The following is a 27,387-nucleotide window of genomic DNA, read 5'->3' as shown; positions in this document are numbered from 1 at the left end:
GCCATCAATAATGCCTCAAGATCTGGGATAGAGTATGGAGGATCTTTGGCAGTGATCATTGTGATAAATGGATGGTATTCTTCGCTGAGGCCATCGAGGATGATATTGGTATATTCTTCATCAGATAGTGGTGAGCCGATCGTAGCCAATGAGTCTGAGAGCTTTTTATGTTGAGGCTTGTTTCTTGACTGATCGTAGTTGTAGTTGCAATTGTCGAGCATGAGCTTTATTTTGGGAAGCAAAAAATGTATGAATTCTGCTCCATATCTCATGAGCAAAGTAACACCCGATTATTCTATGTTTTAACGAGTCGTCCATTGAAACAAATAGTTAAGAGTTGACATTATTGTAATCATCTATTCTCCATGTTTTGTATTTCTTGGATTCTTTTTTATTGGCTTTATCTGCAGGATTATCATAACGTGGAGGAATTTTACCTTGATCCAAGTGATCTTTAAGTTTCTACCCGCAGATTGAAAGGGTTACAAAATGTCTCCAGGTCAAAAAGTTGGTTTCACTCAATTTCTCAGCCAGTGGAATGTTGAATGGTTTATCCTTGGAATTTGATGAAGTAGAAGCTATTGGTGTTGATTTAGCAGCATCATCATCATTGGTTTGAATATTTTCAAGTTGAGCCATGGATCTTGTGTGCTCTTGATACCATAAAGGAATATAAATGTGAGCAGAGAGAGCAGAAAGAAGAGAAGAAAATGAAAACTGATATGAGTGTCTTGAATGATTATTGAAAATGTATATTGTTTTTTTACACTGAGATTGCCAAATATATATCCTACACTTGTATATAAGACTTTTCATAACAGATTTTGATAATTAATTTTTACATGTGACATTCTAATAATTTCACATGATGAGATGAATTTTAAATTTATTCTGATATTAATATATATTAAAAGCAAAATAAATAATAATGTGTATTTATTTACCTAATTAATATAGATATAAATATATATATAAACATAAATAATTTTTGGTATATATTCTAATAACGTTTAGGTTGAAAGATAAGTTTGTCTCGCTCTAAGACTATATATGATATGTCTCGCTCAAAGGAATTTTTTTAGGAGGCTTATCATTGTTTTAGATATATTGACAAAGTAGAAATGACCTACATTTAAAAAATTTTTAAAATGAAACTTCATTCATCCTTATTCTTATGTATGAATATAAAGCCTAAGTCATGAGTTTATTATTATATAATATTATGTACACCGTATTTAAATTTTTAAATGAAACTTCAATAATCCTTATGTACACCGTTCTTTTATTTTTTTTTTCTCCCTTGACAATAAACTTGAAGCCCATCAGTAATGCCACAAATTAAACGGTCATACTTATAATAATCTATCTAATGTCAATAATATCTTATCACTGCTGTACAGAAATCAATTTTTGTCTGCGCGTGTTGCACCTAACACCACACGTGTTTTTTTCTCCATTATGACATCTCATTTCAGCAGCTGTTGAAATTTGCACCATAGAACTATCCATTAAATTCTTATACTTTAAAAATTTTGTAAGCATAAAATATCATAAAAATCACTTGAGAATTAAAATGTTAAAATGCATTCTTAAAAAACTAATTATTGTAATTTTATAAAATATCGAGAATCAAAATTTCAAAATGCACGTCTGTTAAAATACTAGCATGGAATAACACTCAATTCAAGTTCATCAACATAATAAAACAGGTCATTTTTCTTTGGAAAAATTGTATTAGTACAAAAAAAATGAACATATACAATTGATATGGATCCAGTGTTCAATTACACAGCTTTGTTTTGCGTCAAATATAAATTGTGGGCACTACAGTGTAGCAGTAAAACACTTGCTTCTAAGTTCTAATAGTGTGTGTAATTCGTACATCTCAGATTGTACAAGAGAGCAAAGCACTTGTGATTTTTTGCTTCTTTCCTTTTAACTTTGGAGCTACCCTTTTATATTTCATCATCTTTTTTAAAGAATAAAGTGTGTAGTTTATTTCAATGAATTCTTCATACAATAACAACATTTTCCTTTTTTGACTGAATATCTATTGTATAACATGTATATAATATGTCCGATCCAACACAGCAAATAAACTCTGATCTTTACTCATTAAGTAATTACAAGATAGTAACATAACTACTCTCTGCTCAGATTTTTATCCATCTATAAGTTACTACCTATACTCGTCAGCAAGGGAAGGATACTTAACCTAATCTCATCTAATTTCATCTCACATGATCCTTAACCTAATATCTCTTACAATCCATAATTGACTTTATCGTCAAAGTATCTAGAACTAGAAATACGCCTTACACTATTCAAGACTACAAACTTGGAACTAAAAAAGTAACGACAAATTCCATTTTAGTTAATATATATTTGATTATAAAAGATTCCAGTATATTATCATGATCCCATTCCCATGCATACGTGTTATTAGCTTAGCATCCTCATTCATATACATATAATAAAGGCAATAATAATTATTACTTGAACTTAATTAATTATCAAAATGGATGGTGTTTTCATCAAGATCAGAAAAGGTTCATCATGATTGCTCTATTGTGTATTGTTTCTACCATGGTGCATGGCCAAGGTACCCGTGTAGGGTTCTATGCTACTACATGTCCAAAAGCCGAGTCTATTGTCAAGTCCACGGTTTAATCCCATCTTAACTCCGACCCTACTCTAGCTGCTGCCTTACTCAGAATGCACTTCCATGATTGCTTTCTCCAAGGTTGTGACGCTTCTGTCCTCGTTACTGGCTCTGCCACCGAGAGAACAGCATTTGCAAACCTCGGACTTAGAGGATTCGAGGTCATTGACGACAGAAAGACACAACTCGAGGCTGCATGTCCCGGCGATGTGTCTTGCGCCGATATTGTTGCCCTTGCTGCTCGCGACTCCGTCATCCTGGGATATATACACAACAATAATAAAATTTTGAGTAAATTCCTTTTCCAGCCTCTGCCCTTTTTGAAAATTGACAAGCCGTCTTCTAACGTTTAAAAAATGACAAATCGGCCCCTGTCTATTTCTTCTGTTAGACGCATCGACCCTTCTGTGGCTCCCTCGCTTGAAACTCGATGAAAAATGCTGATTTGTAACGGTGAACAGATGACTTGGCATGGACACATCAGCTGAATTTATTAGGACGATACAGCCCCTCGTCGTTTGAAGAAAGTGAGAGACGCGCGTTTTGGAGACCTTCTCTCCCTTCTCCCCTTACATGTAGCTTCATAGGGAAATGACCCTCACTTAGCACACAAAATTACACCCTAACCCTAAGAAAGTGAAATGTTTCCCTCCAACTCAAGCTTACTAGGACTTCCAGCGAGGAAGTGGCGAAGGCAATGTTGACGGAGCCGTTGACAGCGCTACTAAGGTTAGTGTCGTTTAGTCCATTCATTACCTTGTGAGTTGGTTGTATTTTATAAAATTAGTTTTTTGTAATCTTGTTTTGCTACCTTTATTCACCGTCTTTGGTTATGATTGGTGTGGATGATTGTAGTAGTTAGTTAATCCAAAGTGTTGCACATTTTATTCTAGAAGATGTCATATGAAATTGTCCCTATTTTTCATTATGGGGTTGGTTCGAAAGAAATTTTGATGGAGTGTTGCACTACTTTGATGGAAAAGTTGAGGTATTTCCTCCATTAGATATAGATTATGTTAACTTCAAAGACTTGGTGAAAATGTTTAAGGGTTTAGGGTATACTAGCTACAAAGAGATTTATTGGTATGATGGTACTGCCCCTGACTTGGAGTCTGGATTGCATGTTCTTAAAGAGGATAAGGAGATTAACCAAATATGTGATAAAAAGATGGAGGATGTGAAGTCTGATTTTCTTGTGATCTATTTTGAGCACTGATGAGCGGATAATTTATACGCTTTTTGGCATTGTTTTTAGGTAGTTTTTAGTATGATCTAGTTACTTTTAGGGATGTTTTCATTAATTTTTATGATAAATTTACGTTTCTGGACTTTACTATGAGTTTGTGTGTTTTTCTGTGATTTCAGGTATTTTCTAGCTGAAATTGAGGGACTTGAGGAAAACTCTGATAGGAGGCTGACAAAGGACTGCTGATGCTGTTGGAATCTGACCTCCCTGCACTTAAAATGGATTTTCTGGAGCTACAAAACTCCAAATGGCGCGCTCTCAAAGGCGTTGGAAAGTAGACATCCAGAGCTTTCCAGCAATACCATACTTTATTCGTAATTAGATGACGTACACTGGTGCTCAACGCCAGTTCCATACTGCATTCTAGAGTCAAACGCCAGAAACACGTCACGAACCAGAGTTGAACGCCCAAAACACGTTACAACTTGGCGTTCAACTCCAAGAGAAGTCTCAGCTCGTGGATAGATCAAGCTCAGCCCAAGCATACACCAAGTGGGCCCCGAAAGTGAATTTATGCATCAATTACTTACTTCTGTAAACCCTAGTACCTAGTTTAGTATAAATAGAATTTTTTACTAGTTTATTAGATGTCTTGGACTATCTAGTTCTTTTGACTATTCGGTCTTTCATGGGGGCTGGCCATTCGACCATGCCTGGACCTTCATCACTTATGTATTTTCAACGGTGGAGTTTCTACACACCATAGATTAAGGGTGTGGAGCTCTGCTGTACATCAAGTTTCAATGCAATTACTACTATTTTCTATTCAATTCCGCTTGTTCTTATTCTAAGATATTCGTTGCACTTCAACATGATGAATGTGATGATCCGTGACACTCATCATCATTCTCACCTATGAACGCGTGACTGACAACCACTTCCGTTCTACCTTAAACCGGGCGCATATCTCTTGGATTTCTTAATCAGAATCTTTGTGGTATAAGCTAGAATTGATGGCGGCATTCATGGGAATCCAGAAAGTCTAACCTTGTCTGTGGTATTCCGAGTAGGATTCCGGAATTGAATGACTGTGATGAGCTTCAAACTCGCGATTGCTGGACGTGATGACAAACGTAAAAGAATCAAGGGATTCTATTCCAACATGATCGAGAACCGACAGATGATTACCCGTGCTGTGACAGAGCATTTGGACCATTTTCACTAAGAGGATGGGATGTAGCCATTGACAACGGTGATGCCCTACATACAGCTTGCCATAGAAAGGAGTGACAAAAATTGGATAAAAGCAATAGGAAAGCAGAGATTCGAAAAGAACACAGCACCTCCAAACACTTATCTGAAATTTCCATCATTGAATTACATGAGTAACTCTATCTTTATTTTCTGTTTAAATTTATTATTATTATTCGAAAATCCAATAATCTCTTAATATAGTTGAATCCGCCTGACTGGGATTTACAAGATGACCATAGCTTGCTTCATACCAATAATCTCTGTGGGATCGACCCTTACTCACGTAAGGTATTACTTGGACGACCCAGTATACTTGCTGGTTAGTTGTGCGGAGTTGTGACAAAGTGTGATTTATGTTTGAGAGCACCAAGTCTTTGGAGCCATTGTTGATGATCACAATTTCATCCACCAAGCACAATGTTAGCAAGATGAATTATGTTGCTGAAGACAGAACAGATGATGAAGTTGTCAAAGTTGATTCTTCTTCTTCTTCTTCTGACGATGGATATGAGACCACGGAAGATGAGTCCTACAAACCCCCTCCACCTGGATTCGAATCCAGTAGTAGCAGTAGTGGTGAAGAAGATAAAGCCAAGAAGAACCGTGTGAGAAAGAGTAAAAAAGGTGGGCTGAGTTCTGAACATAAGTCTGTTAAGAAGAAGAGTGTTGGAAAGCCAGATACTCCTAAAAAGAAGCGTAATGTGCCCTATGTTAGAATTGATGACAAGGACTTGTCTCTTAGGACCAAGAAGAAGAAGGCAAAAAGATATGTTGGAAGAGTTAGGAAACATATCTTGTCACAAGAAGGAGCTGGTAATGTACCAAGGAATGGGCTTAATACTGAATAAGGTAATGGGTCAGGTGTGGTGGATCCAACTCCAGAGGTAAGAGATAGGCCCATTCCAGAGCCTGTTAATGAAGAGGGACTCAGACATTGACAAGCCCTATTAATATGAATCTGAGGCATTTAACTCTCCCATTTCTAGCGAAGAGGATGAAAATAGACCAAGATATCCTGATTTTAATGAGAAAACTGAGTATGGTGAGATTGAATTCTAGATAGGACAGCAATTTATGACAATGGAGCAGTTTAAGCAAGCATTGAAAGACTATTTCGTGTTTGAGGATAAGGAACTGCAATATTTGAAGAATGAGTCTAAGAGACTTAGAGCTAAATGTGCTGAGGAGGATTGTCCCTGACTTGGGCTCTGTTTCTATAACAGCCAGAGTCTTTGCTATCAGATTAAGACACTTTATGGAGAGCACAATTATATAAGAAATCTGAGTAGTAATATGGCAACAAGAGCTTGAGTCACAAGCAAACTGGTCAAGAGGATGCTAACCCAACAACTTATGACACCAAAGGAGGCATTGAAGCATATGAAGCATGATTATAATGTCCATGTAAACTACAAGATGATTACTCGAGCTTTGAAGGCTGTTAGAGAGAAAACAGTTGGAAAGGAGCGAGAACAATATGGCAATCTTCATGACTATATGAATGAAATTCATAGAAGCAATCTGGGTTCTATTGGAATGATTGATGTAATCCCACAACCAGAAGGGTATCCACTCTTTAATAGGCTATACATATCTCTTGACGCATGTAAGAAGGGATTTAAGGCGGGTTGTCGGCCGCTGATTGGGTTGGACGGTTGTTTCCTAAAAGAATACTTTGGTGGACATCTACTATCTGCTAGTGCACAGAATGCAAAAAACCATTTTTTTTTGTTATAGCCTTTATTGTAGTTGAGTCTGAGAACACTGACTCTTGGAGATGGTTTTTGAACATATTACAAGATGATCTTGGACAAGTCATTAAGCATGGATGGAACTTCATGTCGGATCAACAAAAGGTATAAAGTTACTGATCTTTCAACTGTTTCATTATGTTATACTGGCTGGTTTTATCTAAATTTGTACTGTTTCTATATTTTTAAAGGGGCTAGCTAATGCATTACATGAAGTTATGCCGCAAGCGCACCATAGAAATTATGTGCTCCACATACGGAAGAATTTCATCAAGAACTTTAAAGACAAGCATACTAAGGGGTTGGTGTGGAAGGCTGCTAAGAGCACAACGATGAAGGACTTTAGAAATTCAATGGAGCTTTTCAAGAAGGTGAACAAAGAAGCCTATGAGTATCTAAACAAGTTCGATCTAGCTGCATAGAGCAAGGCATATTTTAATCACGGCCCTAAAGTGGACAACATAATGAATAACATGTGCGAAGCATGGAATGCAAAAATTGTCGAGTACAGGTCTAAACCAATTTTAAGTATGTGTGAAGAGTTTAGATGCTATATTATGTGAAAGATGGCAGGGCATAAACACAGATTAGGCAAGTGCACTGGGAAGCTGGCTCCAATTCAACAGTTAAGGTTGGATGAGTATGTTATACCAGAGAGCAATAAATGGACTGCAAAATGGGTTGGGGATAATGCTAGAGTGTTGTTTAAAGTGCAAAGACACCAAACTAGGGTTGCTGTCAACTTGTAGAGACAAACTTGTTCCTGCAATGTCTGAAAATTAACAGGTAACCCCTAAACTTTATCCTTTAGTTTATTGTGTGTGGAGTGTGATACAATATGACATGTTGTTCACTTGATAACTGGCAAGGCTACCTTGCAAACATGATGTTGCTACCATAGCAAGACTGAGGAGACAAAATCTAAGGTCAGAGGACTTTGCACATAAATGGCTCACAATGGATGCCATTAGAGGCACTTAGGAGTTCTGTGAGGAAAGTAACAGGCTCTAACCTAAGGCACCAAACATTAAGAGACCCCTTGGGAGACCTACTAAGAAGAGGAGTGTTGATGTGGTGGCAGAGGCTCAGATGAAAGAACAAGGACACAAAGTGAAGAAGACCTTCCAGGTGACATGTAGCAAATGTGGATAGAAGGACCACTATCATACGACATGTAAAGGTGCACTAACAAACCCTAACTAGCAACCAAAGAGAAAGAAGCCGAAGCAACAACCAAATGGAGAGCAATCAAACCCTACAAATCTAACCCCAGAACAGATAATGTTGTAACTTTGGCAACTCAATCTTTATATGCCTAAATTTTGTGCCTAATTGTATCTAAATGGGTCCTGTAATTTTTTTTTTGTGTTGCGTAGAATTTGGACAGAGTTGAACCAAATGTAAGCAACAATGTGGCTGTGACATCCCTAGACCCAGTGGTACCCCTTTTTGCTGTTTTGTATTTAGTTTTTTTTTTTTTTTTTTGGTTGGGTAGAAAACTGATATGGACTAAAGTAACACTGAAACACACTTCTTTTTTAATTGTACTTATCAGGCTACGGCAAAAAGCCAGAAGAAAAAACTTTCCAAGGTTGGGACCACACCCACACTACTCGAAGAACCAAGAGTGGAGATCCCACTATCACAGTCTGCACCACTACAACCAGAGGTCTTTTTTATTTGTCAAACAACCATTATATTGTAACTAAATTTCAGCCCACTATTCCAATTATAAATACGTTTTTTAGTTTTTTTATTAGGAAATTGATGCTAATACTGGACCTCAAGTGCCAAACAACCCAAATCCTCCCAACCATGGAGCACAATCCGGAGCCAAACAAACAATCCTTAGAAGTAGCAGCACAACATCACCAACTCAGGAACAATAATACACTACTGCTGAAACTGGTTTAAGAACTGCACCAACTTTCAAATTTGTTTCCACACCAGGCTTGAAAAATCCTTCTGGATCCAAGAGGAGATATTGCTTAAGGCCACCAAGGATGAAATGATCAACTCAAACCCATGGTTACTGAAACATAGGATTTGGTATGTTGTTTTTTTTTTTTGTTGTTATGGATCTTCAATGTATCAAAGGGTGAGACCTGTTGTTTAATGACTTGAAATATGTAACAGAGTTCTAGTTATCTTAATTTTAGGTTTGGACATTTAGCTCAATAAAAAAAATTTTTGTTTCCAACTGATACATCACCAGACTAAACTATACCTATGTGCATAGCATTATGAATGAAATTTCTATGCTTTTGGATATATATATCACACTATCCAGGATTTCATAGATCTATAACTCTTACACAAAATTAGGTTATCATTAATGCAACAAAATCACAATCCATCCATATAGAACATAGTAACTACATATTCAATATCCAATATCCAACTTTCCATACATTAACCTTAACCATACATCACATATTGCAACAAAATACAATCTATGTCCTAGACTACAACATATTTTACTGCTACTACTACAATTAACATGGCTAGCATGACATAGACTATGAAAGCAATACTCCATTTTTTATTTTCCTTCAATTGCCAAATCAACTTTGTGCTCTAATTGCTCAAATCTGTTCTCTAGCGTCATCATTCTTTCATCTACACCAATGTCTTCTTCATGTGCAAAATTACAAGAAATTAGCTCAGCCACATAAAATAGTTGTAGTGAGATCGTTCTGTCTGCAATTGCAGTTATCATGAAGATAATTTGTTCTAGCACAAAAGCAAGTTGAATCCGATAATCAAGCATGGAGGAACACTTACACGATAGCGGCAATAACCGAGAAAGATCATGTCTGGGTTCTTGGCAGTTGTAGATCTTTGCATGATTGCATAACTTCCACATTTGTATTCAGGGTGTTGAAACTTCACCTTCTTCCCTCCACTAGCATTACTCGAACACATCCTACCATTCATCCAGCGACGACAAGTCTGAGAGGTTGAGGATTGCTCTACTCACTCATGGTTGCTACTTGAGTTAGGGTTCGAAAAAAGAAGAGAAGGGGGAGAAGGTCTTCAAAACACGCGTCTCTCACTTCCTTCAAACAATGACGTTTTGATGACTAGGTAGGGGCTGTATCATCCTAACAAATTCAGCTTATGTGTCCATGCCAAGTCACCTGCTCACCGTTATAAGTCAGCATTTTCTGTCGAGTTTCAAGCGAGGGAGCTACAAAAAGGTCGATGTGTCTAACAGAAGAAATAGACAGGGACCGATTCGTCATTTTTTAAACGTTAGGGGGCGGTTTGTCTATTTTCAAAAAGGATAGGGGTCGGAAAAGGTATTTACTCTAAAATTTTAAAGCAAAGGTGAAAACTTACGTATAGTTAATTTTAAGTGAAGTTAATAGTTGAGAGTTATTAGATGATAATTTAATCAAACCTGTAAAATTATCTAACAATTCTAACTATCAACTTTACATAAAGACATTTGCACGTGAGTTTTTATCTATTTAAAACGAACAAATAACAATATTGACAATAATTTTGTTTGTAGAGCGGTGGATTGAGTTGGCAAGTGCCTCCAGAACGTAAAGATGGTCGTGTGTCACAAGCTTCGGATGTTAACAACTTGCCTGCACCTACGGACTCTATTGATGTTCAAAAACAGAAGTTTGCAGCAAAGGGCCTCAACACACAAGACCTCATTATCCTTGTTGGTAATCATACTAAGATTCTATTATATTTGTTAGAGATATAATTATATATATAATTTTTTTTATTAGTTTAAATTTTTGAACCTTTGAAAGAAATCATTTTGTGGGATATATAGTATTTGTTACAGATTAATTTTTATTGATTTAAAAAAAATTAATATTAAACAAATAAAAATTTTTATGCAAATTTAACGCAAATTTAAAAAACATGTTTGTACAAAAAGTTTGATATGGTTAACTGAAAAAGTTTGATGAGTATGTCGACAGGAGGAGATACGATAGGTACCGCAGCATGCCAATTCTTGAGCAACAGATTGTACAACTTCATCGGAAATGGCCTTGATCCTTCCATTGACCCTTCATTTGTTCCGCAACTACAAGCACAGTGGCGGTAGCAACCGTGTTCCCTTAGATACCGAAAGCCAACTGAAATTTGATACTTCTTACTAGGCTAATTTGAGGAATGGACGTGGAATTCTTGAGTCAGATGAGGACTATGGAATGATGCTTCCACAAAGATACTTAGGCCTAAGAGGGATGCTTGGCTTGTCTTTCAGCCTTGAGTTTGGAAATTCTATGGTTAAGATGGGCAACATTGGAATCAAGACTGGTGCTGATGGTGAAATTCGCAAGATTTGTTCTGCTTTTAACTAACTACTTCAATCAAATAAATGTGTAGCTTAATAGTATATGTGTTTTCATTTGCAAATCATCAAAAGTGTATGTATAATATCTTTTTTTTTAAAGAAAAAAAAAAAGAGAAAGTTTTCGCTGGTCATTGATGATCAAATATTTCTCGTGTGAAATGTTACAGCCAAATGTAATTGATGAATTGAGTGAATAATGGATGCTTTTTATTTGCTTATTTTCAGGTACTCTTATGTATCTTTTTCCTTGTAGATTTGTTTAGAGTATTATTATTACACATTATTATTTTATTGTATATATGCTATGTTTTAATTTGCACATGTAAATGATTAGAAAAATTATATGACGAGATGAATCTACATACTGAACCAAATGATATGAATATTTACTATTAAATATTAAGTATTAAGTTAATAACTAACGCCTAACATTTCATTTTCAAAATATTTATTCTTTTTGGTTTTTTGTTCGTCGGTAGCTCTGATGGTTCATGGATATATATCATGGATTGTTCCGGGGATAAACGTAAATGGTTCAATTATTTTAAATAATTTTAAGTAATTTATATATATATAAACTTGAGCATCGAAAATGACTTAACAATATAGTTTATAGTATATTTTACTTTGTCTCATTTAAATTAGGCTGATAAAAAAAATCTAAATTTATTTTATTTAATTTTTATTAATTATATTGATAATTAATAATGATAAATAAGATAAATTTAAATTATTTTGACTGATTTTTTTGTCTTTTAAATATTATTAAATTTAAAACAATTTAGTAGGAACTAAAAAGTGATTTCACAATAATAAAAATATTTAATAATTAAATAAAATTAGTAAAAAATAATTTAAATTTATTTTATTTAATATTTATTGTTATTAGAATTAATATATACTAAATGAATAAGTTTATGTTTTTTTTATCATTCTAATATTACATATAATAGTTATCTAATGCCTTGCAGGTTACTGCTAGTCCTTTAATCAATTTATTGATGAGTTTATGAATTGCTGATGTAGATCAGAATTTTGATCTGCAATGGTTCAATAGGCCTAATTCCCGGCCAGTTTTTAATATATAGAAGTTACGCGTAAATAATAATGATAGAGGAATGTTAAGGCCAATAACTTTTGTAATTTATAATTATTAAATAATTATTAATGATATTTTTAATGGTGTGAGATTTTATTATTATTTTTTTTTGTTAATTATATTCGGACTAAAATTTAATAAAATTGTTGGTTCTTAAACTTTCTATAATGATATAAGTCTTTTCAAATGAAAACGAACAAAAATCTACAGGTAGGCGTAGGTATTTAATATAATCAAAGCATCATAACTTAGAAAATCTACCAAATAATCATCATCATGCGAGTAGTTTAGCATTATTGAGTCTTTTTCCTTTGTCACTTGTTTTGTATACAGTAATAAGTTTAATGGGAAGTGATAACAATAACAGATAATAAATAGTGACGACAACGACCCACCATTATTCCCCAAATTCATAAAACTTCTAAAACTTGAATTTGAATTTCACTTCGTCCTTATAGTATATATGAAGTGGACATCGCTAGAGCAAGGTTAATATATATGTATGGTAGTATAATGTGGTTAAAAAATTTAGATATGGAAGTAAGATGAGTGTTATATTTTAACATGATAATTTTTTGTATTTTTTAAAATGATGAGAGATACACAAATAGAATTTTTTTATTTGTGTTTAAAAAATTAAAAAAAGTTGGAGTACACAAATCAGACGATTCGATTTTGTATCTTTTAAAAATTGTACCGTCTGTAAATTAAATCATTCCACATTTTAGAAAAATACTATGTTAGATCATAATTTAAAAAAACACTATTGTTAATCTAATATTAAAAGTAAAAATGTGAAATAATGTTTGAGAGATAATAAAAAATTAGTACAAATAATTTAAAATTATTTATTTAATATTTATTAATTATCGTTAGTATAATTATATAATTTTAGATATAATAAATATGAATTTGGATTTTCTAAAGTTTGAATTTCATTTTAGAGAGTAAAGTATGATCTCTCACCATTTATTTTATATGTGAGACCAAAAATAAATATGAGAGAAAAACTATTTAAGGTAAAAGATTACACTTTATTTTCCTACAAATTTAAAATTTAGAAGATCTAAATTCAATAAATATATATTATGTGTGCTGACGAAAGCAACTAGCTAATAACTATAAATGGCAGCATTCACGTCGTTGCTCTCTCTCTCTGACGCCCCCCAATTTTCTCGCATCATCATTTTCCTTTGTCCCTCCTTTTACGAATCTCACGCTCCGGTCAGTGATTCCTCTTCTCTTAGATCTATCTCCTCCTCCTCCTCTCAATTCACTCTTCATTTCGCGTTATGACATTTTTCTCTATCTCGTTCTTCATTTTTCCCTTTCGGTATTTCGTTTCTATGAATTTTGTGGATTTAGCTGTACTTTGAAGATTTCCTCTTCAATTTTGCATCTTACTTACCTGAGTTAGTGAGTTTAGATATTTAATCTTGCTTTCTGAATTTGATTACCTTAAACATACACTTGTGTGCTGCGTAGAATTTATCCATTTCGGGAATTGTGCAATGCATGTAGTGTGTTTCGTTTTGTTTTGTTTTGGTCATCTTCTTTTGGCAATTATTTTGACATTAAAAAGCGTACTGTAGAAATATTAATATATTGAGCAATAATGAGTGCTGCAAAAATAAGGGATCAAGGATTTGTACGTCTTTCCATAAATTTCTGTGATCCTCATTTATGTCATAATTTTTATATTTTGTATATAAATGACTCAAGTAATGTATATGAAAATTTTGTGTGAGTTCCCTCTATTGGTAGTGATTGTGATTTGGTCTGGCATCCTTTTTGTGTATAGAAATTGAAAAATGCTTTCACTAGAAGGAAAATATGGATGGCTGCTTTATTTAACCATGGACTTTGTTGCTCAATTCACTCCTGGACTCCATCTTTTACAGTTAATCTTGTGTTGCGAGCAGCAAAATGGTTGGAAGTGGCCATTTGGGCGCCCATGGAACAGTTGAACCATTGCCCGAAGATTTTGATGCGTCAGCTGTGATCAAAGAACCTGTGCCACCCACAATTGCAGAAAGTGAGAACGTGAAAAGAGCTATAGTACTGGGAAAAAATGTTCACACACTGTGTCTAGAAGTTACAGAACCTGATGCAGATGATGAAATTACTGGGGAAAGGGATGCTTACATGGCAAGTGTATTGTCCAAATATAAAAAATCATTGACTGAAAGGACAAAACATCATTTAGGTTTGAAAGCATTTGCTCTTTTAATCTTACTGCTTTCTTGCTTGCATTTTCTTTGTTGCATTTAGCACAAAGAAAATGCTTCATGATAGGATATCTTGTTGCTTTTGTTTGTTCCAACTTCCAACTAGTATTTCTGTAATTCTGCTCATTTCTATGCAACGTTCGGCCCTGTGATTTCTGACTTGACATACAAGAAAGTTTGTTAACTTGATGGTAATACCAACCAAGCATCAGCACCCACACAATACTTGGCACCAACTTATACTACATGTTTAGCCTCACCTGCTTTCCTGTTATCCTCTGTTTGCCTAGTATTCCAGCTGCTGAGTTTTTATTGATACGTTTCTATAATTATCCAGGTGGTTTCATTTGAACGCAACAAATATAATGTAACATTTTTTAATTTTTTCTTCAAAAAAATAAAGTGTGTAAAAATCATAATTGAGATTTGATAGTGTCAGTGCATACAAACTTGTTTGTTGTCCAACCCACAATGTGCGTTTTAGCTATCCTTCATTTGTAGTTGAGATTGTTTTATGTTTAATATTTTGGCGAAGAATGAGATGCATTTGAGGCTGCTGTGCCTATGTGAGGAAGTAGATGAAGCATTCAGTCACGTATAACAGAAGAAGTCTTCATGTCTATTACATGAAGAGTGCTTTTTTTAGTAGTTAGAGGAAAACGAAAAATGTTTATGATCTATTACAGTTCATTAATGCATCTATATTATTCTGGCTTCCATTTTGTGCAAAAATTACCTAAGATGTGTAGCTTTTCAAGGCCTATATTCATTCTTTTAACCTATGGAGTTTTTAGGCTATCTCATATAGTCATATACTCGTATGTAATTTGTGAACAATCTATGCCAGGTTACCCTTATAATTTGGATTTCGACTACGGTGCACTCTCTCAACTTCAACACTTCTCCATAAACAACCTGGGAGATCCATTCATTGAAAGCAATTATGGAGTCCACTCCCGGCAGTTTGAAGTTGGTGTTTTGGACTGGTTTGCCCGGTTATGGGAAATAGAAAAAGATGAGTACTGGGGCTACATGACAAACTGTGGTACTGAGGGTAATCTCCATGGCATCCTAGTTGGGTTAGTTTTAGTTTGACTTTGTTCAACATATTGCAAATTTGGAAAGAACACGATTATATTGTTAAATATGACATTTACAGGAGAGAGGTCCTTCCGGATGGGATTTTGTACGCCTCACAAGAATCACATTATTCTGTATTTAAAGCTGCACGTATGTACAGAATGGATTGTATGAAGATTGTAACTCTTCATACTGGAGAGATTGATTGTAATGATTTCAAGGCCAAGCTGCTTCTTCACAAAGATAAGCCAGCTATTGTAAATGTGAACATAGGCAAGTTTCTTTATCTCTATTGCCCCTCCTCTCCTGCCTTTGTTTTTTACTTTGCTGATGTTGACTCATATAGACGGAACTTTGCAGGTACAACTGTCAAAGGAGCAGTGGATGATCTTGATCTGGTGATAAAGACACTTGAAGATACTGGATTTTCACGTGACAAATTCTACATCCATTGTGATGGGGCCTTGTTTGGTCTCATGATGCCTTTTGTGAAACTTGTAAGTTTCTCTTGTTCACGGTACCAGAAATCTTTAAACTTCAGACATGTGCTGTTGAAGTCATATTTGCTATCCCTCTGTTATCTAATTGGAACTCCTATGTATTATTCTACTTTTGTTGTAATTCGTTGTTTTCCATGTCAGCAAATAGCATTTTGGTTCTTGCACATAACCTTGTTTATGTTATTATAGCTCATTGTTGTTTGTCTTGCATTTAGCAATTTACAAGTTTAATTGCTTGCCAAAACAAGATTTGAGACCAATTCCTTTAGTGATGTAAATCTTGCCATCTTATTTTTGAGTTTGTTTTATATAAGCAATGATGTTGATTATTCTATATTCTGCAATATCAGGCACCAAAAGTTTCTTTTAAGAAGCCCATTGGCAGTGTTAGTGTTTCTGGCCACAAATTTGTGGGGTGCCCAATGCCTTGTGGTGTTCAGATAACAAGATTGGAGCATATCAATGTTCTTTCCAATAATGTAGAATACCTTGCTTCTAGGGATGCCACAATCATGGGTAGCCGGAATGGCCATGCTCCCATATTCCTTTGGTATACCCTTAACCGGAAAGGATACAGAGGTTTCCAGAAAGAAGTGCAGAAATGCTTGAGGAATGCACACTACTTCAAGGACCGCCTTAGGGAGGCCGGAGTTGGTGCAATGCTTAATGAGCTGAGCAGCACAGTTGTGTTTGAGAGGCCACATGATGAGGAGTTTGTACGGAAGTGGCAGTTGGCATGCCAGGGAAACATAGCACATGTGGTGGTGATGCCAAACGTCACTAAGGGCAAGCTTGATGATTTCCTGAACGAGCTTGTGGAGAAGCGTGCTCAATGGTTTAAAGATGGCAAGTTTCAACAATATTGCATAGCCTCAGAAGTGGGTGAAACCTGTTGTCTTTGCCCTTTGCATAAGAGCAAGTAAAAGTTGTAACAGGTTCCCTATCTTAGGTTCAAGGTTTTAGTTGGTTTATGGTGGGGCATATATATATCCATGTTTTATCGAGATTTTGTTGCACTTGATAACCTATCGGTTTTCCTTATTATTGACATTTTTATTTGCACTTGATAGCAACTAGTTCTTAGAGAATTTTAGATTTGTCTTTTTATCAACATTCATTCAGAAAACTTATTCTTTAGCTATCTTATATATTAAATATTTAGCAGAAATAAAACAAACTATTGATGGTGGATTAAATTATCATACTTTAAAAATTTTGTAAGCATATATTATAAAAGTCACTTGAGAATTAAAATGTTAAAATGCATTCTTAAGAAACTAATTATTGTAATTTATAGAACATCATTTGAGAATCAAAATTTCAAAATGCGCATCTGTTAAAATACTAGCATGGAATAACACTCAATTCAAGTTCATCAACATAATAAAACAGGTCATTTTTCTTTGGAAAAATCGTGTTAGTACAAAAGAAAAATGAAGATATACAACTGACATGGATCCAGACATCCAGTGTTCATCAATTACACAGCCTTGTTTTGCGTCAAATCTATATTGTGGACACTACAGTGTAGCAGTAAAAAACTTGCTTCCAAATTCTAATTGTGTGTGTAATTCGTAAATCTCAAATCTAAGGCATTATTGCTAACTTCTCTTAGGGACACTCCAGCTCAATGTTTCTTCTTTAAGTTTTCGTGTGAACAGATTCAGGTTCAGGGTATACGAAGCTATTTAACATACGCATTATGACGAACTCCTTTCACATACATGATAGGGGAATAAAGAGTTTAAGTTCCAACATAGAATTTAAATTTTAAAATATGAAATGAAATACTATACATAAAGAAGAGAGATTGAGAACATATGATGATCAAAGAGAAAAGAAATTAGTAGACGCATTCTAATATAATTATAATGAACGCGATTATTGTTATATATGTTTATCCGATAATCATTTTCTTACAATAAGAGTTTTTATCTTATTATCTAGGTTAGACACTACCGTGGTAAATATAAAAAGAAAACAGGGCTTATATATTCCATATCCAATAATAATAGTGATAATATAAATTAAACATCCCCAGTTAAACCAAGATAAATACATAAATAAAGATCCCCTGTATTATATAGCATGCATGCGCAGCCCAAAAGTAATGTCTATTTGCTACCTGCTTCTTATTGCTGAGGATTCCTAATTTGCTTCATTATTAGAAGCTTTATTACTAAGGACAGATTTTGGTAGAAGCTAAGGGGTTGGATCACCATTTTAATGTTTACTTGAATAATGCCACCAGCTATATTACTATTACAAACGTTTTGAATGAAAGATAGATTGATCAAACTTAACAATGAGTTACATTTTAGAATTTATTAATCATATATGATGAGTAGTCTTTTAATTTATTTTTAAAAGACTAAAGTTACAGCTACACATATACTACTCGAATTGTGACAATATCTAAGATATAGAATAAAATTTATTGATAATAACACCTTAACCTTATGAGTAAAACTAAGTTGATGCTAAAAATCTTGATCATGTGATTCAAATAATTATTTATTTATTGACTGAAATTAGTCACAACAACATGCAATAAAAAAATAGTGTCAGTAATAGTAACTTAAATTTTAATAGTACTAATGTACTTCTAATAATTTAAGATTCGAAGAATTTTATGACATATAGAAACTAAAGAACCACATGCTGCTGTAGCAATAAAATTTTGCATGATAATTTAATCCACCATTTCTTGCGAATTTCACAGTCAGAACCGGTCTTAATAGCATTGCTGCTCATCTTAACCATGGAGTTGGCAAAATCCACATAGAAAGGAGGAGGCGCAGCCAAGTATCTCCGAACGAAGCCGTTGGTTGAAGGGTCAGTCCAAAGAAGCTGATCGGAACGAAGGATTCCATGGCCCCTGAGGAGATTGAACAAGTATGATGTGTCGAATCTGAATTGGCTTCCAGTGTCCACTACCCACCTACATGCATGTTGATGTTTATATATAATAATCACAGTAAAAGATAAGTTTAATTTTATCGAACTAACTGAAAAAATCTAAAGTAATTTACATAATCATATTTTGGTGAAAACTCAGGTATAGTCAACTTTACGTAAAGCTGATAATCGAAAACCGTTAAATAAAAATTTAGTCAAATCATTTAAATCATTTAACGACTAACTTCACGTGAAGTTGACTATACCTAAATTTTCACCTCATATTTATCTTTGTTGCTATGAGAATATATAATTAAATATTAAAAAAAACAATTTTTTATAATTTAAAATTTTTAATTAGTTGTTAACAATTTAGATAATTAATTTAATCAATCTCTAATTATTTAAATAATTAAGCAGCGGTGATCTACTAATATATCAAGGAATTAAAAACTATTTATATTAATTTAAATAGTTAAAAATGAAATAGAAATTTTCTCTTGGAGCCGAGGCCATCAATGAGAATTGAAGCAACTTAGCTGCCAGATTAGGGTTTGACCTAATATGGGACTCAACGGTTAATCTAACTATGAACTCAGCTTCAGGACATGATGTCAGAAAGAACCCTACACTCACTGTCTTAGCAACACATAGAGGCATAGAGCAATCAGAAGAAACACAAACCCTGAGTCGGAAGCTTTTGTTCCATAAATAATTACAACTCTCCATTTTATAAGGAATTGGCTACACTTTAAAAGTGTGCCGATAGAGAAAGATAAGGCTACGCTTTTAAACGTACCTAGAAATAAACCTATTGCCACGCTTTAAAAGCGTGGCTATATCCTTATCAAATTAAAAAAAATTGGTATATGCTTTTACATGCACTCTAATACACTCCAAAAACAATAAAAAAACATTGACAAAAATATGTGAATGTCATTTAAGAAAATTAATCAATAAAAATTAGTATTACATTAATATTCAAATAATCTGGCAAGTATTACAACACTTCACAAATAATCTACAAGTATGATCATATGAATATCGAAAAAACAGACAGTAAACAGCCACTTGTCTATGCAGGCAAGGTGAAACATGTGATGACAATGGGGCAAGCTTCTAATTGACTCTCCCAGCTAAAAGTCCTGCATATACAAATACAGAATTGTAACTTGTTTAAGTATCAAAATACACAAGGTTATAATAGTACTTTTGTTTCAAAATTTTAATGTCACTTTGTCCAAATTGACTAGATATTCTAACAATGAATGAGTAGTAACCTTGATATCAAAATATACATAATCTAAATAAATGGTTAATATATTAACAAGGAAAACTACAATTAACACACCTGGAGGCAAACTGAACAAGACGCTCTTTCACCAGAAGCATCAACATTGTTGTCACTAGTAATTTTGATTATTGGAATTTTTTCACCAAATTTCAAGATAAACATTTTGAACCACCAGTGTCAAAGATGTTTTAAACTTCATCAAAACCGGTTTCGACAGCACCCATCTGAGATTAAGATAAGAAGAAAGAGTACGAGGTCTCGGCAAAGACAAGTGAATACACAAACAAAATTTCCCAATTCATCAATGTAATAGTAACTAATCCCTTGAACTTTTTTATGCAATGCAAATTAAATTACCTAACTTTGAATTGCACTCAACATTGCTGGACCTATCCTCTCACGAACAAGTCTCTCACTCACGAAGCTAGCAATAACATCAATCTGCATAACACAACCAACTATTAGGCTAACACAACATTCCAAAGAAAATGATAAAATAAAAATAAAAATTTAGGCCTGTTTAGTAATTGTCGACAAAAATAGATAGATACTTGAAGACACCAAATCTATTTGGAAAAGAAGACACATAAGAAAAATAGGTAAACTTCTTGTAATGCAGAAAAAATTCGTCCAATTTAATGTCTAGTGTCCACCAAAAACTGAGACCGATATTTCTTTCTTGTCATGTCTTGGTGTCTTTATATTTTTGTACCAAGACACTTACCAAAGACGAACACAGACACAGCCTCACAAAACAGAAACTATGCAATCATGTAGGCACATGATAAAGCTTCCATAGCACAAAAAAGTCACATTTTGAACAAGGCACATGAATGAAAGCTGAGTTTGCTCACTCATCCAGGTACAAGAGACGCCTAATTCCAGACTCATCAGATTGCCAAAGAATAAGAGAGGATTCAAAGACTTCAATGGAGAAAACAAATAAAAGAGTACAATAAGTCAAGTTACTTTACCTATGGCTCTCAATACCATTGAATGAATGCTTGTAGCAACCACACCGTCCTCGAAGCTGTGACTTGGTCCAGCTACAAATCTTAACACCAGTATACAAACCAATAATTTTATACCTGTGCAAATTGGCAGTGAACATCAATAAACCAATATGGATCCATTCTAGTTTGCTTGCTTCCCTAATAGGCACTGGCTTGCGTTTTGAATGACCATCCTCTTAGAATACTTGTTTTGGAAGGTTTATGTGCTACAAAAGCAACCAACAGTCTCAAATGCATGATGTATCACAACATCAACAAACCAAATTAGCCACAGAGCTCTTTACAGTCCTCATTACTAATTTACCTACTTTGCGGAGACTTTTCCTTTCTATAAAAAAATGTAATTAAATTACCATTCATGGATAGTGTGTGTTTTTATTTTACACATGCATATAATCTATATGAAATGGAATAGAATATGATGAATTGAAGGAAATAGAGTAAGATGATACAATTATTTGTATGGAGAAATAAGTCTCATTATGTGATCTGTCAAATCATGAAAATATACTCGTGAACTAACAAAACAAAAACAGATAATTATTTTTAAAAAATTTACTTTTTGAAATAAAGTACCTAGTGTGTGCAGAAGGCAAGTGATTCGGACTTCCATATGCCTTGTGTATCAGAAACTTCTAGGAGCCAGAAATTCCTTGAAGGGCGCTAAAACTCTCTAATATCATTGGTTGCTTATTATATATTAATAGTTATCAAGGTTCTTATAACTTAAAAGATTTAGAATTTAATTCTTATTCAATTAAAATTTAAAAAAAGAAAGAAAGAAAAGAGAACCCAAGAAAATGTTGCCATTTGTGTCAACTTTGGCAAATCAGATAGGAGAGGGAACTTATAGCGAAGAAAACATGTTGGAATCCCTCATGTATATATAACACTAGTTTTGTTAAAAAAACCAGTTAGTAACATATGAATCAAGGACACAAATCCAATAGTAAAATAGGAATACTTGTAAATAAAATTTTCTCATTTCTATGAATGATGACTGCATTAGTGCATTACATACTAACAGATGTAGTAGTGATTGCATTTAACTGAGTTGCTATGGCTAACATAGAGATCAGACCCTGCATAGTAAATAGTACTTACTCTACAAAGCAAAATACAAATAAGGATAAGGTATTCTTTGCAATTTGCAAACCAGCAAACTGCAGTACTAGTATACAGAGTCCTCAATATTCAAAGAGGCAAATGCACTCAAGTGAAGGTAAATTTTAATACAATTGGATGTAGTGTTGATAAAGCAAACTAAAAAGAAAGTGTATGTGTTTGAATAACTAAAATTTTGTTGCAGTCTCAAACTAAAAGAAGTGAGAACTCATAGCTTAGAGCAGAAAATGAGAAGCTTAGAGCAGATAACATGAGGTTGGATCCTCATTCATCGAACTCTACCCTTCTTTTAGTTCGAGGTTGTAACTTAAATATGCCTGAAAAAAAATCTGCACACTGTAAGAATGCTAGAACAAACACAATTGACATGATATTAAAAATTAAATCCAATACGGGTAAAACTTTTTCGAAAAGGAAAGAAATGAAATATTAGAAAGATATGATCCTTCTTGGTGGTACATGCAGAAGTAGTAGTAACCCTAATTAGTAGTTATTAACCAAAATCAAACCTAATTTGACTTGTTAATTACACTAGTTAGGCAAGGAGAAAGAATAAAAAAACAAAACAGAAACCGAAAATGAAGAGGTAGCATTAGCGTGGAGCAGTGTTGATGATCATGATCATCATAATCAGATTAAACAAAAAAAAGTTCTGAAAACTGCACACATCTGAGCTGCAAAAGATAGTGATCTGTGATAATAAGACTGAAATCAGATTAAATGGGTGTATTCTATTATTTTCTAATCACTAATTTTGGCTTTATGGTTAGATAGTGAGTGTAACCCAAAAAATAAAGTAGTTAACTAGTGAAAAGGTTTCAATAAAAATGAGCAGCCACATGCTCATTCAAATAATAAAAATCAGTCGGCATGAGAGAAATAACAGGCCACAACAACAGCAAAAGAACAGAATTAGTAAACCCGACTTCATACGTAGCAGAATTTCAATTCTCACATAGCAATATAACAAAAAAATTTCTTAGGTAACATTTCTAAACAATAAAACTTTAAAAAGAAAATACTTCAAACACCAGAAAACTATCAACATATTTAACTTACTTTTTTTTTTCAAAAATCATAAAAAGATGTATAGTTACATTACTGCTGCTCACATCTTACCAAGCATGCTTCCATTTGAACTTGGTATTATCCAAATATCACATTAAGTTAACACACAATTCCACAGAGCTTAAAAAAATAGAAAAGAAAAATAAAGACAATGGTTTTTACAAATTTCCTGATTCCATATATAAAAGAAAATAAAAACAGAAAGAGAACAATCTAAAAGCTACTTGTTAGCTAATTTCACACAAGAATTCTGAATTCCCATGATACTAAAAACCTTCACCATTCGCCAACTTCCCAAAACAGTAATGGCAGAGTTTAAAAAGAGCTAAGTTTTCATTATTTATATCAGCTACATGATTTTGATTAGCATCAAATTTGTTTAACCCCATCATTTCCAACACAGCAAACCCAATAGCATTAATAAAGAAAATGGCAGTGCCTAATTTAAGAAAGAAGGTAGAAACACTGAAGGATGATGTCAAATTTTGCTTTGATAACTTACGAACACAAGCACTTAAGAAAAGCATCATGAAAGGTAATACCAACAAATAATATCAGGAAACTGTACATTCATATAATAATAAAGAAAAAGCATAATAATTTTGAAACTTAAGAAAATCACATACCACTATTATTACTAGTCTACTACTATCTGCTACCACATCAAAGGACATTCTTCACTAATGATTTCGAAACTTCTTTGCTATTTTTCACATTCTTTTGGCTGTTCATATGAAAGACAAAGAGCATTCTCATTTTAGAGGGAAAAATTGATGGCCAATGGAGGAAACTGCTAACTTGGTTAATTATAAAGCTGCCCTATATTTCTTTTAGATTAAAATAAAAAAATTATAATTAACGACAAAAGCAAGCAACAATGGTGACATAATTCCTTCAAGTAACTGACATTATCCTAAAAATCAAACCAGAAAAGACGAACTTACTCCCAAAAGTAAGCACATATTTCGAGTCGTCGAGGAGATCTCTCAATTTGCTTTCGCTTGAATTATCTCGGCTAGAAACCCCATGAGAGCCGCATTGACCTAAACTTGTTAATGAAACATCATTTGAAGCTGTAACAAAAATGAAGATGGTAGTTAATTCAAATACAATTAAACCTATAAGTCCCTACATTATATATAATTTACTTTGACAAGTGATTTATGAAAGATAAATTAAAAAAAAAATTATTAAAATAGTATAAAATAGTATAAAAAGGAATAAATGATAGCTATTTTGCTATTTTCTAATATTGCACATTAGTGATAAGGACCAATTTTGCTAAAAAATAGTTGAGAGATAATTTGGTTTTGATGTATGGACAATTTATAAGCATGCTCACCTTATAGCCCTTATACCATTTTCCTATATGGAGTTTGACATTATGTAATACAACACCCTACAAAAAAACCACTCTTTGGGCTTGAAGCACAGGTAATGTGTATCAAGAATGAGAGCGGCATGGATCAAATTCCTCATAGGCAAAGGCTATACCTTAGATATTCTTTCTTCCAGTCAGGGCACTGCTGCATTTTGGTCCAGAGATCAATCACAGGGACTCCACATTCTGCAGCCACAGCAGTGCATGCTCTAGCATACTCGCCAGCAGGTTCGTTTGTTCTCTCAGGAAGACCCTGTGGGTTGTCTGTATATGGATATCTGCAAAAGATGTTTTGCAAATCGTCAACTTTAAATCTCTGTCAATATCTCCAAAATTCTATAGGTGAATAGAAGGAAAGAGGGTAAAAAAAACCATACTGAAGACGTGCAACTTCGTCGATTGGAGGAGGCGTTATGATTAGAACAATTGCTTTTGGCCATAGGTTCTGATGAAATTCAAAGAAAGATTTCATGACATCTAGATAGTAAGCAACGGTGAGAACGAAAGCAAAAAAATCGAATTCAGAGAAAACACAACATGAAATGGAATCTCCTCCATTATAAGGCTCATGTTACATGTACTCCTTTCATGTTTTCCTATATTGAAAGCAGTTCCAAAGTTAAATTGATGTGCTCAGATGGTGATTGAGCCTGTAATTTATTATTGGTTTCATGCCAAGAGCAAATAATGACTTACAAAAAGGTTTTCTTAAAATCAGAACCCAACACTGAAAACATGATAGATATATTGGTTATGCTATATGTTACATCCCAGCTAGTCCAAAAAACAAGAAGGTTAATATGAATGCATCAAATGTTATTCATAAGTACGAACTAGCACAAACTGAAAAGCATACGAGGTTGCGTTGATGCGCGAGGGTTGGGTGCGAGGGTTGAGAAACAGCATACGCAAAAAAACCACAAGATACAAAACAGTAGCACAGCCAAAGCTAATCAATAATCAATTCAATAAAAAGTTAAAAGCAGAAAACATTCAATAATCATCCAATTTTCTTGATTGATTTCTAAATGGAGCATTTAAAAAAATGAAGATGGAGCACAACTGAGCACTAACCTTCGAGCAGCACGGCGAGCAGAACTGCGAGAGAGGGGCAAGCAGCACGACGAGCAGAACGGTGAGAGGGACGACAAGCAAAACAGCAAGAGGAATGGCAAGCTGGCTAACACAACGACGAACCTGGTTGCGATCTTGAGCGCGAAGGGTGGCGACGGTGAGATAGATGGCGGCGTGATGGAGGTTAGGGTTTTCTCAACCTTTCAAGGAAAAGCCATTCAAAACCCTTTCAAAGCAGCGTCGAGCAAGACAAAGACTACTAACGGTGACGGTGACGGCGACGGCAAGCTCGAGGAAGACCACTGTAATGAACTGCGAATGAACGACGGTGGACCTTAAACGCAATGAACGGCAATTTTCTCAATGCGGCGGTGGGGGGGGATGGGAGACCACTAGTCCACTAGGTAAAAAATTAGAGGAAGGGCAGTGATATAGATGACGATGAAGGCAATGAAGGCTGGGTGCGATGAAGATGAACGACGGAGGCAGATTCGAAAGTGAAGATGAAGATGACGGCGCGGCTTCACTTTTAGGTTAAAAGTGAATTACCTAAAAGTGAATTTGGTAACAATGTAAAATTAGTGTGTTGTTGTTACACTTTTAGGATTAAAATTGAAAACTTTGAAAAAAAAAAAAGTAAAGTGTGGAAAAAATTAGGTGGGAAACTAAATTTTAGGGGAGAAAATTTTATCGGTATATTTTTGTAGGGTGTCAAAATAAACACAGAATAACCACGCTTTTGAAGCGTGTCGGTTTCTCTTGAAAAATGTGGTAAAAAAATGTGGCCAAATTTTAAATAAGTGGTCGCCTTTGTAAAAGCGTGCCGATTTTTTTCTATTGACACGCTTTTCAAGCGTAGTAACAAAAAGGCGTGGCCCAATTTCAAATAAGTGGCTACCCTCGTAAAAGTGTGCCGATTTTTCTCTATAGCCACCCTTTTCAAGCGTGGCAAAAAAAGCGTAGCCAAATCACAAATCAGTGGCTACCCTCGCAAAAGCGTGACCATTGACCACTTTTGGGTACACTTTAAAAGCGTGGAAAAAAATGTGCCGACAGGCCTTTTTTCTTGTAGTGCGTTGATCTAATTATGAACTCAGCTTCAAGACATGATGTCAGGTAGAACCCTACACTCATGCCTTGCGCGTGCACTGACTTAGTAACACATAGAGGCAAAAAGCAATCAGAAGAAACACAAATGCGAGACGGAAGCTTTTGTTCCATAAATAATTACAACTCTCCATTTTATAATGAATTAATTATATATTATTACGCCAATTGAAATGCAAGTTTTAGTTTGTAGAATAATACAATATGCATGTCAAGTGTTCAAGTCTTTTGAGTAAGTGCCCTGATTTCTAGGGTTTGTTTGCATACTCTGCTCTGCTGGCATTTTTTTCAGGAGTATTCTTAATTGTGACAGATGAAGAAACAATCATTTTGTTCAATGATA

General features: G+C 34.3%; 1 protein-coding gene, 1 long non-coding RNA gene and 1 pseudogene across 6 annotated transcripts; 2 read left to right on the top strand and 1 right to left on the bottom strand.

Annotated features, from left to right (window-relative positions):
- The first annotated feature begins 538 nt into the window (after positions 1-538).
- Positions 539-11,184, top strand: LOC130949948 (cationic peroxidase 2-like; annotated as a pseudogene).
- A 2,224-nt stretch (positions 11,185-13,408) lies between these two features.
- LOC130951514 (serine decarboxylase 1-like) lies at positions 13,409-17,151 on the top strand. Its single transcript, XM_057880183.1, has 6 exons — positions 13,409-13,500; positions 14,178-14,482; positions 15,352-15,583; positions 15,664-15,857; positions 15,945-16,081; positions 16,435-17,151. The coding sequence occupies exons 2-6, from the start codon at positions 14,203-14,205 to the stop codon at positions 17,005-17,007; spliced, it is 1,416 nt and encodes a 471-aa protein (XP_057736166.1). The 5' UTR covers positions 13,409-13,500; positions 14,178-14,202; the 3' UTR covers positions 17,008-17,151.
- Positions 17,152-19,899: 2,748 nt separating this feature from the next.
- Positions 19,900-26,467, bottom strand: LOC130951560 (uncharacterized). 5 transcript variants are annotated; one of them, XR_009074020.1, is made up of 8 exons: positions 25,938-26,466; positions 25,241-25,308; positions 24,977-25,141; positions 24,427-24,555; positions 21,866-22,731; positions 21,251-21,495; positions 20,334-20,717; positions 19,900-20,127 (listed from the first exon to the last, which is right to left on the bottom strand). It is a non-coding gene; the product is annotated as an uncharacterized LOC130951560 (long non-coding RNA). The 5 variants fall into 5 exon arrangements; XR_009074018.1 differs by having other exon boundaries at positions 21,251-22,731; positions 25,938-26,467; XR_009074019.1 differs by lacking the exon at positions 21,866-22,731 and having other exon boundaries at positions 25,938-26,452.
- Positions 26,468-27,387: the final 920 nt, after the last annotated feature.

Source organism: Arachis stenosperma, chromosome 9 (assembly GCF_014773155.1).
Source record: "Arachis stenosperma cultivar V10309 chromosome 9, arast.V10309.gnm1.PFL2, whole genome shotgun sequence".
Taxonomy (NCBI): Eukaryota; Viridiplantae; Streptophyta; class Magnoliopsida; order Fabales; family Fabaceae; genus Arachis; species Arachis stenosperma.
The sequence above is the reverse complement of the archived record's forward strand: the minus strand, read 5'-3'. Positions and strand labels throughout refer to the sequence as shown.

What these genes read in the sequence shown, in the direction of transcription:
- LOC130951514 (XM_057880183.1), top strand. Translation starts at nt 14,203, where the DNA reads ATGGTTGGAAGTGGCCATTTGGGCGCCCATGGAACAGTTGAACCATTG. An exon ending in TATTGTAAATGTGAACATAG is followed by an intron (nt 15,858 to 15,944) that starts GCAAGTTTCTTT and finishes GGAACTTTGCAG; the next exon opens with GTACAACTGTCAAAGGAGCA. An exon ending in TGATGCCTTTTGTGAAACTT is followed by an intron (nt 16,082 to 16,434) that starts GTAAGTTTCTCT and finishes CTGCAATATCAG; the next exon opens with GCACCAAAAGTTTCTTTTAA.